Source organism: Xenopus tropicalis, chromosome 9 (assembly GCF_000004195.4).
Source record: "Xenopus tropicalis strain Nigerian chromosome 9, UCB_Xtro_10.0, whole genome shotgun sequence".
NCBI lineage: Eukaryota > Metazoa > Chordata > Amphibia > Anura > Pipidae > Xenopus > Xenopus tropicalis.
In genome coordinates, this window is record NC_030685.2 from 56,893,078 (window position 1) to 56,909,094 (window position 16,017).

At 36.6% G+C, this 16,017-nt stretch overlaps 1 protein-coding gene across 1 annotated transcript in view; it reads left to right on the forward strand.

Moving 5' to 3' along the window:
* cps1 (carbamoyl-phosphate synthase 1) overlaps nucleotides 1-9,685 on the forward strand; it is a 58,278-nt gene extending 48,593 nt beyond the window's left edge. The window contains exons 32-38 of the mRNA XM_004917848.4: nucleotides 2,219-2,389; nucleotides 2,482-2,556; nucleotides 4,306-4,404; nucleotides 5,821-5,880; nucleotides 6,257-6,369; nucleotides 7,906-8,035; nucleotides 8,803-9,685. Of these exons, the coding sequence (XP_004917905.1) occupies nucleotides 2,219-2,389; nucleotides 2,482-2,556; nucleotides 4,306-4,404; nucleotides 5,821-5,880; nucleotides 6,257-6,369; nucleotides 7,906-8,035; nucleotides 8,803-8,901 (747 nt within the window). The 3' untranslated portion in view covers nucleotides 8,902-9,685. The remainder of the gene's footprint in view (nucleotides 1-2,218; nucleotides 2,390-2,481; nucleotides 2,557-4,305; nucleotides 4,405-5,820; nucleotides 5,881-6,256; nucleotides 6,370-7,905; nucleotides 8,036-8,802) is intronic.
* Nucleotides 9,686-16,017: the final 6,332 nt, after the last annotated feature.

Below are 16,017 nucleotides of genomic sequence, written 5' to 3' on the forward strand. Positions count from 1 at the left end.
AACATCTCACCTGTCAGCATGCGTGTTGGTGTTAGACACAGATCAGAATGCTAAAGGTTGTTGTTTTACCATACATTTATTTATTCAAAGGCTCAGTTTTATTGTGTGTGTGTACACTTTCTGCTTAGGAATGGAAAAAAATTCACATAAAAAAAGCTGGTTTACTGTTTAATTTGATTTTTAATGTATTTGCATTAGCCATCTTCATGCAGTATCGTCTTTTCATACAATTCCTTTTCTAGGATGTCCTGGATGGCTGAGTTTTCACCTGGAGCCTGTCTTCACCTATATATATATATTTACAGGACCCATTATCCAGAAAGCTCCAAACTATCGAAGTTGCATCTCCCATAGGCTCCATTTTAATCAAATATTTCAAATGTTTAAAAAAATCCAAATTACAGAAAGGCCCCTTATCCGGAAAACCTCCCTCTCTATATTTTAATTACAGACCCTACTGCCCATAAATAAGCTTGGGAAAGACATGGTTAGATGCACTGGTATCTGTGGATTTGTTTTTTCAGAGGCTGCTATCATTTCCATAAATTTCTTTATATGTGAAACTACTAGTATTCATGCACAATATTTATACCCTAAGACTCTATTTTAAGTATTTTAGCACTCTATAGCCCTTCTTTTTCTCTTGCAGGTATGTATGAGTAGGTGTACTTACCTTTGTTATAAACTTTGTATATGTGGGTGCCTGTGCATTTCTCTTCTTTGCATTTATACTGTATATACGCATGAAAAATTTCTTACACCAATTTATTTGACATGCCCGTATATGTGTTGGTTATAAAAGAAAAGTTGCAAAATTTTTTACAGGTCTAATCGCCCATAGCAACAAATTGGCAAGTAGCATTTAATAGGAATTTGTTAAAAGCAAACACTTAACTGGGTTACTGCACCTGGGCAAACGTTGTGCCTTTAATTAGATGTGGAGGATATACTGTACTTGTGTTAGCTTGTAGTCTGCACATACAGTATGTAGCCTTCACCTTTGTAAATTCATCTCCAGCTGTGGTATATACATAATTTATATATTAATAACAGGGGGTCAGACAGGGCTGGCTGGACACTGGGAAAAAACCTGGTGGACCCTGCTGACCCAGACCTGATTCCAACTGGGAAGCATCAGCACTCCACTGCTGAACTCCCTCCACTAATCCCACCTAGGTAAGTATGAGCTATATGCACTAGGGTGGGTGGGGATTGCAGTGGTCAGGCAGTAGGGGCCCCTGGGGTTGTGGGAGGCCCCTGGGGTGGCAGCCCTGGTGGGCCCTGCACACCTCAGTCCAACCCTGATAATAACCTTGTCAGTATGTTAGACTCTAGTTTGTTAGACTATAGTTTTATTCACACTGCATCTACATTTATTATACCTAAGGACCTGTCCAAAGGTTAAGAAAGTTCATAAGATGGACTGAAATAAAGGACTGAACATATTCAACCCAAGACATGTTGGCATGACAGTAAGGCCAGCAGTTATTTCAACTGTGGGGTGGCAAATTTCCAAAACACACCACCTTTCCAAAAGTTTCCCAAAAAGATTGTGCTAAGGGGTCTGGTAACTACAATAGTTACACCATTCTGAGGCCACACATGGGGATGAAGGGGACTGGGAAGACAACATATTGGCAAAAGAAAACTCCTTCCAGAAACCTCTTAATATAAAGCAAATTGATTTTAGTCAAAAAGCCTGTTATCCATACTGTAATACACTGTGGGTGCTGCTTTCCTGTTTTGTGTATGCGTAGCATTTTGTGGTTAGTTATAGGCATACTCATGTATTTAATTTAGTTTGTGTAAATGGAATCTATAATGGAAATCATAAATCAATTGTATTTTTATTAAATATTATTATATTTAACTTTGTTGAGATGATGAATCCACCTATATCCATAACTACTTTTATGCACAAATCTAAACACTATAATTCTGTAACAAATGATCTCTATATCTTATACCAAATTGAAAGTACCATTTTGTAGAAAACGGTATGGGAGTTTGAGAGATTTATCACGTAGCTTACTATAAATGAGCTCTGAGTGCATTTATATTTAACTTCAGTGAAACTTAAAGATTTATGCTTAAAATGTAAGGTTATTTTAGTATAATTTTTGTACATGTACATTCATTTTGTCATCCATTATTGGAGGAATAAACCTTCAAACAAAGAAACTCCAGCTGCATACACATTTCATTTTTGCTCATTTAGGTGATTGAATGCAATCTCAGAGCCTCCCGATCCTTTCCTTTCGTGTCCAAGACTCTTGGAGTTGATTTCATTGATGTTGCTACGAAAGTTATGACAGGAGAAAAAGTAGATGAAGCTGCTCTTCCTACACTGGCAAGCCCTATCATCCCTGCAGATTATGTTGGGATTAAGGTACAATTTCTGCAATACAACGAGAAGAAAAATAGAGCACAACATAACTTAATAATTTTCATTAGAACAATAACTTACTTTTTGTTTAATAGGCTCCTATGTTCTCCTGGCCCCGCCTCCGAGGAGCTGATCCAGTTTTGCGATGTGAAATGGCATCTACTGGCGAGGTAGTTAATTTTTAAGAAAACGTTGCTCAGCATAGCTTTATCAAAGATGAATTAATTAGCTAAAATAATCATAATACAAAATAATCATTATTAAGAACTAATAATTATTAGCTAAATGCTGGTGCATCAATATCATATCTAATATACCTATAAGTATATATATATATATACAATTGTTTTTTTATTGATTCAATATATCAGTGCTTAGTGATGGAATTTGTGACTCCCTGAAACTAGTTTATAATATTTATTATAATAAAAAATGTACCACTTTTTCAAAATATGAGGATATTAGAAATCATCTCAGAGTTCCATGACCTCTAAAAAATCATCCGGCCTTTAGCCTTGTGCCTTATGCAGTCATGGAACTCCTCCTTTACCTATGATAACCTTATATTCACTATATATATATATATATATATATATATATATATAAAATATGTACCATATATTTATAAGTATATAAATACTGTGCACTAAAAACATAAAATAACACTATAGCTGTCATTAATTTCTCATTATTTATGAACTATTCTACCATTTTTCAACTTTTGTCAACTTATATATATTTTATTAATAACAATAATAACAGTTGTTTAAAACATCAGTAGAGTGCAGTACTTTCTTTTAGTATTCCTTTTAGAATTCCATTAGAATTGGGTGGTATCTAATTGGATTTATATAAAAATTGATTGGAGCAGATTAAACAGACTCATTGGGCCCAATGGCAGTCGATTTAGTCTACTATATGGTGGTTGTGTAATTAAGATGTTGTAAATTCAGAATTAATAAATCTCCTCTTTATTTAGTGGGTAAACTCTGGGTAATAAATAATTAGTTTTGATGTAACACGTACTTTATTTCACAGTAAACACACAGTTGATGCCAGTTGCTGTTGGGCTGTTACCTGTGGGGCATTGCATATATATCAATCCAATTATGATTTTTATTCACTCCTGAAACCTCATGGAGAAAATATGCTATTTACAAAAAAGTACCACCCTGTGTTTTATTTTGAGTTTCATATTTGACAGACGAGGAGTTGTTGCCGTAGACATCTTTTACTGCAAACAACAGCTGGAGATCTACAGATTGATCATTCATTTTCTAGCCCATGATTCTACCAGAGCTGAACCTCATCAATGCCTTTTCTAAAATACACTTATTTACTGCCATGCGTCACTATCTTACTAAGAGGATTTATTCCTGGAAGCGCTACAGCCATTTTTTTTCTAAAAAATATGTTCCTGTTATTAAAAGCATTTCCCCCAACATTGTATATTAAGGGAAAATGCTGTGTTCCATGAAGCTGAGGACATTTATAAAAATATGCCTGCTCTAAATCTGTAAATTTACTGACCTTGGGACATTGGCTTTATTCAGAGAAATCCATTTTTATTGGTTTTGCAACCCTGGGAGACAGTTACACAATGTACTTCACATTTTCTGCAACAAATGAGTTAGAGGCACAGCTACAAAAGGTCATTTTACCCAGACATCATGTCCTGGCATTATTTTGCAGTGGGCACACGCTTAGAAACACCACAATGTTAAAATGGTTCAAATTATAGGTACTGCAAGATTTATTGTAACATAAAGTTCAAGTTATTTTTCAATAACAACCAGAAACCAAATACTAAAATGTTTTGTAACTTATGGTTTTGGTTATAGGTATTAAGAAAATGGATTTTTAAATACATAACTATGTCTTCATGCAATGTCTTTACTCTGGTTTATTGTCTCCTTAAGGTGGCCTGCTTTGGTGAGAATATTTACTCTGCATTCCTGAAGGCCATGATCTCAACTGGTTTCAAGTTGCCTCAGAAGGGAATACTGATTGGAATCCAGGTAACAGACAGGAATTTTAAAAACTTAATTGTAAAAAAAATGGAATTTACAAAAAAAATGGCCATAGGGTAACTCCCATTGATTTTAGATACCAACATTTTACATTCAAGTTTTTAAGATTTTTTGCACAAAAATAAGGAATTGCGGCAGAAATCAAATTTGACTATTGATAAATCAGCCATCATGTCTCAGTAGGCAAGAGAAAGCTATAATCCTTCTCAGCTTCCAATGATCTTTGTTCAACAGATCTTTGGAAGCTGAGGTAAACCCTTAAAACATGAAGATAGAAGTTAGGAATGGACCAGAAAACTTTTCTATTCTACTGGAGACATTAAATCGGGCAGATTTGTCAAAATGTGAGTTTAGAGCTTAATACATAAAAAGTCACCCACATTCTATTCATTCCTATGGGATTTTTAGAAGCATATTTATTAAATAGTGAGCTCTAACTTTCACCCATTGATAAATACACTTCTAAAAATCCCATAAGAATAAATAGAACATGGGGGAGTGTTTATGTATTAAGCTCTAAACTCACATTTTGACAAATATGCCCCATAGTGTAACTTAAATATGCTGAATAGAATCTCACATTTTGATAAATTTGCTCCCAAATTTTGTACATGAGCAATGTGAAAGGCCTAGGAACAGGAATTAACAATGTAGGATGCAGCTACTTACCTCTCTGTGCCATTTTATTTAAAGTGCACTCAGCTATGGTCCTTGTTTGGGTTGACTAATCACATGTAGCTTCATTTGCAATTTTAAATTAAAGACCCAGACTATGGGGCACATTTACTAACCCACGAACGGGCCGAATGCGTCCGATTGCGTTTTTTTCGTAATGATCGGTATTTTGCGATTTTTTCGGAAATGATCGCGACTTTTTCGTTACCAATACGATTTGCGCGAAAAGACGCGAGTTTTTCGTAGCCATTCCGAAAGTTGCGCAAAATCTGGCGATTTTTTCGTAGCGTTAAAACTTGCGTGAAAAGTCGCGATTTTTTCGTAGAGTTAAAACTTGCGCGAAACGTTGCGCCTTTTAAGTTTTAACGCTACGAAAAAGGCGTGACTTTTCGCGCAAGTTTTAACGCTACGAAAAAATCGCCAGATTTTGCGCAACTTTCGGAATGGCTACGAAAAACTCGCGTTTTTTCGCGCAAGTCGTAATGGCTACGAAAAACTCGCGTTTTTTCGCGCAAATCGTATTGGTAACGAAAAAGTTGCTATAATTTCCGAAAAGTCGTAAAGGCGCCGAAAAAATCGCAAAAAATACGAAAAAGTCGCAAAATGTTCGTTTTCCAATCGGAATTTTTCCAATTCGGATTCGAATTCGTGTCTTAGTAAATCAGCCCCTATGTTTATGGTGTTTTAGTTGCAATACATCCATGATGATTATTCTTTTTTGTTTCATAGCACTCATTCCGTCCCCACTTTCTTGGCACCGCCCAGCAACTCAAAGAAGAGGGATATAAGGTACAAAATCGTCTTTTCAAATAATTCATTTAGGATATAGATTTTCCCCACGGTAGCCTCATGATCCACTTGCTTAAGCTTTGCTGTGGATTGGAATTTGTGTGTATTGAAATTAAATCTATTTGTAATCTGCCTCTTTTTGCTTTTCACACTAGTCACATAATAAGTCAGTATTCTTTTTTTTTTTTTAGTAGAATGTAGAGCCTAGAGGGTTATCTTCTGCATCCCATTACCATACTTTTGTAAAAAAGGGCAATAAAGTAAATGAAGATTTAGAAAGTTGAAAGATATTACACTATGCATATACTCATTGTAGTAGTTGTTGCCACTGTTAAACCCTACAAGAGTAGAATTTGTTTTTATTCCTCCCATACAGCTGTATGCTACAGAAGCTACTGCAGACTGGCTCAATGCCAATGATGTACCAGCCACACATGTTGCTTGGCCATCCCAAGAAGGGAAGAGTAGTAGCTCTCCTTCTATCTACAAGTAAGCTGTATCCTATTTTCAGAAAAAGTAATTTTGAGGAGTGACTTCTGTTTATCTCTGATCTTGTTCTCTTCCATCCTTACCATGGATTTAGCTCTCAACAATCCCACTACATGTGTCTCCACACCTTCTTATTATGGGGTTATATAATAAAAAGGAGAAATGTTTGCTATAAGTTTACTCACCTATAGCAACCAGTAGCTGGCATCTACTTGTCACCTGTTTAAAAAACATCTTAAGGGCAAGCTTTGTGCCAATATTTACATGTAGGGGTTAGTATGCCAGTGCTAGTGTAACACAAGAGAAGGTCCCTGGATCCTGTGGTGCAGTACTACTGTACCTTTTGGCCAATCAGACATACAGGAAAGGGTAGACAAGAAAGCTCTGAAAAGTTGTAATGATTCAAGCTATTATTTCCCCAATGATTCCCCAGATTCATCAAAGTACGAGTTTGAATCCCGAAATGGGTAAAATTTGGATTAGATACGATCATTTCTGATGATTGAAAATGTCACGAAAATGCTTATAAAAAACCGTAATAGTCACAATAATATCGTATAGGCGATCCAAAATTCACTAAATTTTCCTATCCGAACGATCGTAAGTGGCGGGAAAACCTTTCTGACTTTGAACCTTCTGTGCATGATTTTGGAAGCCTCCCATAGGACTCAATGGCACTCTGCAGCTCCAATCTGGCCCAAGGAAAGTCTCCCATAGGGCTCAATGGCACTCTGCAGCTCCAACCTGGCCCAAGGAAAGTCTCCCATAGGGCTCAATGGCACTCTGCAGCTCCAACCCGGCCCAAGGAAAGTCTCCCATAGGGCTCAATGGCACTCTGCAGCTCCAACCTGGCCCAAGGAAAGTCTCCCATAGGGCTCAATGGCACTCTGCAGCTCTAACCTGGCCCAAGGAAAGTCTCCCATAGGGCTCAATGGCACTCTGCAGCTCTAACCTGGCCCAAGGAAAGTCTCCCATAGGGCTAAATGGCACTCTGCAGCTCCAACCTGGCCCAAGGAAAGTCTCCCATAGGACTCAATGGCACTCTGCAGCTCCAACCCGGCCCAAGGAAAGTCTCCCATAGGACTCAATGGCACTCTGCAGCTCCAACCTGGCCCAATACAACCTGGCCCAATACTCGGCACAACAAATACGATTTTGTCTCACAAATTGTCATGCAAATAGTCGTAAAGTACGAAAAAGTTGCGCAAATTAACGAAAAAGCTGCAAAAAATACGCACAGTACAAAACAATCGTACTCTGATAAATGTGCTCCCGAGAGTCTGGTTTACTATCAGTGGAAATAAATATTCTAATAACAACCACTTGTTTTCTAATTTATAGAAAGAAACATCACCATTGATATTAAGCGCCAATGTTAGTAAATCAGACCCTGAATACCGTACTTATGTAATTGTATAAATACCAACTGTTCTAATAGTTGCAAAAGGTTTCTTGTGTCTAAATATTGGTAAATTCAGCTCTACTACTGCTGAAAACTTGTTCGCTTATGCATTGATGCTGCTGTCATTCACACAGGTTGATCAAGGAAGGCAACATTGATATGGTGATTAATCTTCCAAACAATAACACTAAGCACGTTCGTGACAATTATCTGATACGGAGGACCGCAGCCGATTGTGGAATCGCCCTTCTCACCAACTTTCAGGTAAGATAGTCATAACGACTAGGGAGAGAAAGGGTGAGTGAAAGAGTGGGTGTTGGTATTTATGTGGGGCCCAGGTGTCAACATTTTGATGGCAGGATACAGATGTCAAATTACCGAATCTTTAAATGTAAAAAACCACGTATCTATTCATGGTAAACCATATCTAATTTTTCTGTTATTGCATTCTTTTTAAAGCAACAAATCCCAAAGAGGCAGCTTTAGCTTAGAATTGTCAATCACTATTCGTTCACCTTTAAATGAACTTTTAGTATGATACAGTGTGTTCTTTTCTGAGACAACTTGCAACTGGTCTTCATTTTTTATTTTGTGTGGCTTTTGAATTATCTTGCTTTTTGTTCAGCAGCTCTCTAGTTTGGAATTTCAGCAGCTATCTGGTTGCTAGGCTCTGAGTTACCCTAGCAACCAAGCAGTGTTGTGAGCAAGAGATTGGAATATGAGTAGGCAAGGCCTAAATAAAAATAAAAGTAACAATAAGTCAGAAAAAATGCATATAATTTGAAAACTATAAAGAATAAAAAGTAAAGACTAGTTAAAAAGATAATGAGAATAACTAATTCTATAACATACTAAAAGTGAACTCAAAGGTGAACAACCCCTTTAACAACATTTATTCAGTAAAAAGTAGTCCACCATTACTAACTGTGATCACACTCGTGTTTGCTGCTCATAGCAAGGCTCCATATTGGTGCAAAACATGTTGCCTTGTCCTCTTACCACAACAATGACTGTGTATACATGTTTTATAGGTGGTTAAACTCTTTGCCGAAGCGATGAAATACTCAGGAGACCTGGACACCAAGAGCCTTTTCCATTTTAGACAGTTTGGAGACACCAAATCCACATAAGCTACTATAGCAGTCTCCCAAATGGAAGAGAAAGGGATCCTCTGACTGCCCACTGTTTACTTAAGTCTGGAGATTCTACAGAAGAATTCAGCTGTTTAGTTATGCACTGTTCTGAGCTTGCACTCACTTTTTTTAAAAGCTGGATACAAAACAAACATAAATGTGTAACATTACGAAACATTTAATTCAAATACAATCAGTGTCCAGAATAACCAGCACTGTTTATTGAACAATAAAAATAAATAAAATAATGTATACAAACATTCATGACTGTGATATGCACTGGAAAGGATCACGTTTCATGGCAGATACAGGGTACAAAAAAGCCATTAATGAATCTACCAATCTTAAATAAAAGAAATTGAAATTAGTGATAAATAATGCAAGGAGACTCATTAAAACTAGATTATTCACATATGGATGCTATGATATATCCCATAACTACAATTTAAATAGAACCATCTATTTGTGCAGTACTGTGAAATATTTTTTTATAGAATTTAGCCTAAATATTAATTTTATGCATACATTTATGCTGTCTTTGTGAGTAGGAGGAGGGGGACATTCAATGTGAATAAAGCAACACATTGCACTCCTGTCTGTTTAATGGACTGTAATATTGTATTACCTATGTAGGTCCATAAATGCATATTCAATTTCATACCCTCATATATTACGTACTTTGTTACCATGAAGGGATCTGCAAGTATTTTCTGAAACATTTAACTCTTGACTTGAATGATTGAATATATTACTAATAAACTATATGACAAAAAACCTTTAATTTTTACTGTTAGAAAGCATACTTTATACAGATCTGCAACATAAAGCTCCAACATCCCTAAACCAGTTTGCTGATTTGGTAGTAGAGAAAGCACAGTACTTATAAAGTCTATTATTTTAACGTTACATATGAAAACAAAACAACAAATATTAACCCTTATGTGTTCACTGTCATCACATTTAAAATTGCAATATAAACCAATAAGCTCAGAAAAAGGGCATGTGCTGAAAATGTGTGCCATGTAAATTTTCTTTTGTTTATAAGCTTACTACCTCCCTTTCCTTTCCTTGTAATCAGGAGTGAATAATGATCTCTGTATATACAAACCCCTCCCTTGTGCATAGTATTTCCAAAGAATCTGGCACTTAGGCTGATGCCACACGTGGCGTTTTTACGCTGCGTTTTTTCTAATTCTCTCAGCGGCTGAAAAATGCCCGATATCATCATCCATAGAAATAACTTGAAAAGACTCGAGGCAAACCACACAAAGTGTAAATACGCTAGAAAACGCCTTAGCATGGATTTTTCAAGCGTTGGCTGAAATACGCCAGTATTTGCAAACAAGCTATTCCTATGTATACATAAAGGTAGCTGCCAGACCTAGCTGAAATATGCTGCGTTTTTTACTATTTTGCACTATTAGCACCATGGAAACCGGATTTGCTACGTCACCAGTTCTAGGCTGAAAAACGCCATAGTCAGGGGCTGTGTGGCTTGTGCGGCGTTTTTAGGCTGAGAAAAAACACAGCGTAAAAACGCCACGTGTGGCATCAGCCTTAGAGACCCCAAAATAAAGTTGGTGCATACAAATTGTCTCGGAGATCACTTCAGTTGCATACAAAGTGTCCCAGAGGTCATTTCAGCTGCTGAAAATTCAACATATTTACTGCATTTTTGTGAGTGAATCTGTTCCATTTGGCTTCGCCAAAAAATTCTCGAAAATTTGAAAAGATTCACGAAATGTCGAAACGTGAAGAACGGCATGCTCCAAAAAAACTGTTGGGTGCATAAAAAAAATTGCGCGTGTTAAAAACGATGTGCACAACAATTTTTTTGATGCTAGTCATTTTTTTGATGTGTGCAACTTTTCTTTATCGTGCAACAAATTTTTCTGTGGCAATTTTTTATGCCTGTTTTGTGAAACAATCCGACAATGGCGAAACACAGAAATTGGCCACAAATCCATGCCTGACGAAAAATTTTGCTCAGCGCTACAAAAAACATGTTGACCCCCAAAACCATATATTTTTGGAACGTGCACTTTGAGGCAAATCCAAAATGGATAGTATTAGGATAGGATTACCAAATGCAGGTATATCTGGAAACCCATTATCCAGAAAGTTCTGAATTACAGAAAGGCCATCTCCCATAGATTCCATTTTAAACAAATAATTCTGATTTTTAGAAATTATTTTCTTTTTCTCTGTAATATAAAAACAGTGCCATGTACTTGATCCCAACTAAGATATAATTACTCCTTATTGGATGGAAAATAATCCTATTGGGTTTATTTAATGTTTAAATGATTTTTTAGTAACTTTAAAGCATGGAGATCCAAACTACAGAAAGATCCCTTATCCGGAAGACCCCAGGTCCTGAGCATTCTAGATAACAGATCCCATACCTGTATCTGGCATTGAGAGAATGAAGTTAGCACATACAAATTGTCCCAGAGATCACTCCAGCTACTGAAAATTCAACACAATTACTGCATTTTTATGGAGTAAAAACACAATAAAATAAACTGACCCCCACAAAAACCAAATATTTTTTTAAATATATTTGGATGTCGCAATGCACCAAACTGCAAAGCTATGCTAAACATTGCGGTTTTTATGTAATTTCTGAAAATTAACTTAAAGATTGCATTTTACCCCATAACATACCCCACATTTCATAATATACCGACATAAAAATTCTAAATATGAACGTCAGGGGCCTACTGAACAGTTTGATGCCCAATATACATAGATTTACCAAACTATGTGGGATACAGAGACACATAAATGAAAATAATGCGTATGAATTCTCACGTCTGACACTCCGGCTACTACAATATAAGCACCTGGTATGTGTATTATGTGCCATAAGACTAACAGTATGGAGACCCTAGAAAAGCATATTTCTTCTGAAAGTACATATTCTGACAAAAATGGGTAAATATGTCTTTCTATTGCAAACTACTAAACTGCAGCAAATGCAGCAAAAGCTTGCATTTTACCCCATTAAATGGCAAACAATTTTTAACCAAATAAAACATACTAAATATAAATACTAAGGGCCTACTGAACAGTTTGATGCCCAATATGCATAGATTTACCAAACTATGTGGTGTACAGAGGCACCCAAATCAATATATACTGTACTGTAGGAGACAAAATTTCTATCAGCAAAAACAAGTAACAAAGAACAATGCAGAATGCCATAAAATCACTAAGATCCAATAGAACCACTAGAATTAATGCTTTTTTCCACCTAGCAGCTGTCAGAATCACAATTTAAATATTTTGCCTTGGCCAAATAAGTTTTAAGGACAGAAGCAAGCGAACAACACCTTTACCTATGTTTGTAAGAGTACTCAGTATTCTTACAAGTCCAGTTGCTTTAGACTTTTCTCCACTAGATATTGTATATCATGACCTGGATGAATGAAACCCTTATAATATTTGTACCTTAAGGAACAGTAACACCAAAGAATTAAAGTGTTTTAAACTAATTAAAGTATAATATACCATTGCCTTGCACTGGTAGTAGTTCTGTGTTTGCTTTAGAAAGACTACTATGGTTTTTATAAACCAAGCTGCTGTGTAGCCACGGGGGCAGCTATTGAAGCTGAAAAATGGACAAAAGGCACAGATTACACAGCAGATAACAGAAAAGCTCTATAGAATACTATGGTGTTTTACAGAACAGTGTCTGTTATCTCCTATGTAACCTCAATTTAAATAGCTTACCCTATGGCTACACAGCACCTTTATATAAACTATAATAGAGTTTCTTTAGCAAACAAATGACTTACCAATACAGGGCAATGGTACATACAATTTTAATAGGAAACGCTTTCATTTTTTGATGTTACCGTTCCTTTAACTTTTGCCTCTTTGAGTCTGTAGTGGGATGAGAAAGGCATAATTTAGAGTTGTCATCTACTTTTAATGACTTTGTTCAACTTTTTTAGATTTTCTTTTTTAAATGGAAACTTACTGTATGGAAGGGGTGTTGCTAAATGACTCTAAAAAACATGGCCACCCATGGTGTTCTAAGTCCTTTCTCAACACTTTATGGTGAGAATCTATTCTTTCAGGTTTATGTTAAATCTGCTTCTCTTCTTTACCATCAGCTTGGATAGAATTGAAATGAACAGACAATGCAGAGAAAATATAAAAAATCCATTGACATATACATAAACACAGACTTGTTTTTCATAACACATTTACGTTTCCTTACTTTAATTACTGTTCCAGTGCAGTAGCCCATAGCAATTTGTAATTTACTTTGCAATTTACCCAGTAATGTCTTTAATAACTTCAGGCTTACTTTAATCCACTAACTAACAGTACAATTCATACAAACCCTCAGTCTCATGAGATTGGTGAGGGGGTGATGGGAGTTGTAGCTTACAGTCCCCAATCTTTATTGATGCTGCAGTTCATATTTGAACATATACAGAACACACAGTCTGTGCTATACACAGGTACCAACATCCCTGACCGATTCCTGGCTGCCCCTTAGTAATGGAATTATTAAATTACAGTATCATAGATTTATAGTTCCGCACACATAAAATAAAAAAAGTTCCTTCCCCAACACAATCTCATTGCATTGCTTTTCTAATTGTTGTGAATAGTATACAACAGTTATATATATAGTTATATATAGTTATGACCTTGCCATATCCTTTTGGGCTATACAATTTCTGCGTGGCATTCAGAAAATGTGCATATGTTGAGTTATATCACAAATATCAATATACCTGTAACTCCCTATGCTCTCCTCCTAACTGGTTCAGAGAAAACACAGTTGACTGATTATAGATTGCAATGTAGGCAGCGCAATAAGAAGTTTTTTTAGAAAATACATGCATAGAAAAAAAAATCATTTATCAGTAAATTATCAGGCATACTTTCCCCAAATCCAACCAAATTAAAAAAGGACAGGATCCTTGTTCCCTTCTCTGTGCAGCTGCTGTAAGCCCTTGAACTGCACAGTAGTCCTCTCTGATAATGAAAGCTGATATTATACCAAGGACAATCCAACTCTGAATAAAGATAATGTTCAGTAATTATACCCCAAAGTGCTACCGCTCGACAGGCTGTGCCAGATACCCACAGCTGCAGGTGCCAGGCTCTAACACAATCAGCCAGATTAAGCTCCCTAATTACATCCCACATTACAGCTCTGCTAATAGGATGCCATTGACTCACATCACTTGTTCTATGTTTCTCAGTTTTGTTTTTTCCGCTACTCGCCACTTGCTTGCGAGCATCGCCAGATCGTATCCTGCACTCTTACACAAAGCCACTTTGTTTAGCAAATCATACAGGGCACGCAGCTTAACTGCAAATAGGTTTTACCACCTGGATGAGGGTTACTGATAAAAAATACTTGGATTATAAGAGATGTTACGTGACATTAAAAGAGACATCAATAATCGCTACACTGCAGAGTACTATATTCATATAAAGCAGCATTAAGGCTTGGGAATTCTGCAGTGGGTATGTTAACCCTGTTAAAAGGTGGGTACCACTGTAGCACACTGTGGTTGTAACTTTTAATGTTAAAGGCATACTAACATTGTATATTTAACCCTTATAATATAACTTAGGTAAACTTACTAGAGGTGGCAGATGTCCAAGGCCTCTTTTACATGAGGATTTACCCCTGTGATCCCATCTGGTGGCTTTTTTTTGTTCCACTGGAGAAAAGCAGAGGGTTCATTTATGTTCAAAAGTGCAGTAAGCGGGAACAAAGTGGCGTTGAATTTAATGCAATTGCGCTTGGCCCAGTTTACCAAAAATAATGCAACTGTGCATGTACTTTGTGCAAATCAGCCAGTTGCACTGAATATTTTCTAAGTCTGATGGACGTCATTTCTGGCATTCGGCATGTGAGTAAAGTGTATGCCCTATTCTTTTGGGCACAACTGCACTGATACAATAGATGCAGGGTGCTGTGAAAACTCTGAAGCTACCACCTGGTCAAGAGATAGGGGTAGCTCAAGGGTTCCCCTGTGTCAATAGGCGCAGGAGCACCTGATTCCGAACGGAAGGCAGGAACGACTGAGCGGCACCAAGTGTAACTACACAGAACTGCAAAGAACACATTTAGACACAAAGTACTGCACCTTTAATGAAAAGGCTTTTATGTGCAACACACTGCAAGCTGTCCACTGCACTTGTGGTCGTAAATGAGCCCTCATGAGTTATTTAACTCGAGCATCTCAATGGGGTCTGTATTTATGGGAGTGACTTAGCTGAAGGCTTAGGGTAGTGCACCGGCCACCTTGAGTATACTTGTTAGTTTACTTCCTTATAGCAAATAAAGCCTTGCAATCAACAGGATTGTTTTAATCACTTTTAGTCTATTGTAAAAATATGTATTACTTGAAGACCTACAATAAAGAGCATGATAACCCATGTTGGGGTCCTGGCCCCTAGATCCCTGATGTAAACAATGGAGTTTTCAGATTGTTCTCCTTCTTCTAAGACCATTGTTCTGTTTTTTATGTAATATCCAGAATGCCAGACAATGAACATTAAAGGTGCTGTTCAGCTTTTCGTAAACTTTTAATATGTTGTAGAATGTCCTATATTTAACAACTATTACATTGGTCTTCATTGTCTATTTTATATAGTTTTTTTCAAAGTATTTTCTGCCCTTCTGCCTTTTACCAGTTTGCAATTTAAAATGTTCTCATGTTGTTGTTGTCACTGATCCTGGCAACCAAAAAACTCTTGACCTACAAGGCTACAATTTTACTGTTACATTTAATTTTATGTTCAGACCCTCTCCTACCCTACTCATGCTTTAGTCTGTCATTCAAACCACTGCCTGCTTACTAGGGTTAATTGGACCCTAACAACCAGATAGCTGCAGAAACTTCCAAACTGGAGAGCTGCTAACAAAATGCTTAATGATTCAACATTTACATAAAAAAAATGAGGACTAATTTCAAATTGCTTTAGAATATCCCTTTCTACATAATACTAATAGTTTATTTAAAGGTGAACTACCCTATATGGGACACTCTGCCAACACTAATATAAACAGTTAGGTCTCTTAGATATCATTTCTTAGTGATTTATTATCTGTTGAAACCTGTTGAAACGTGT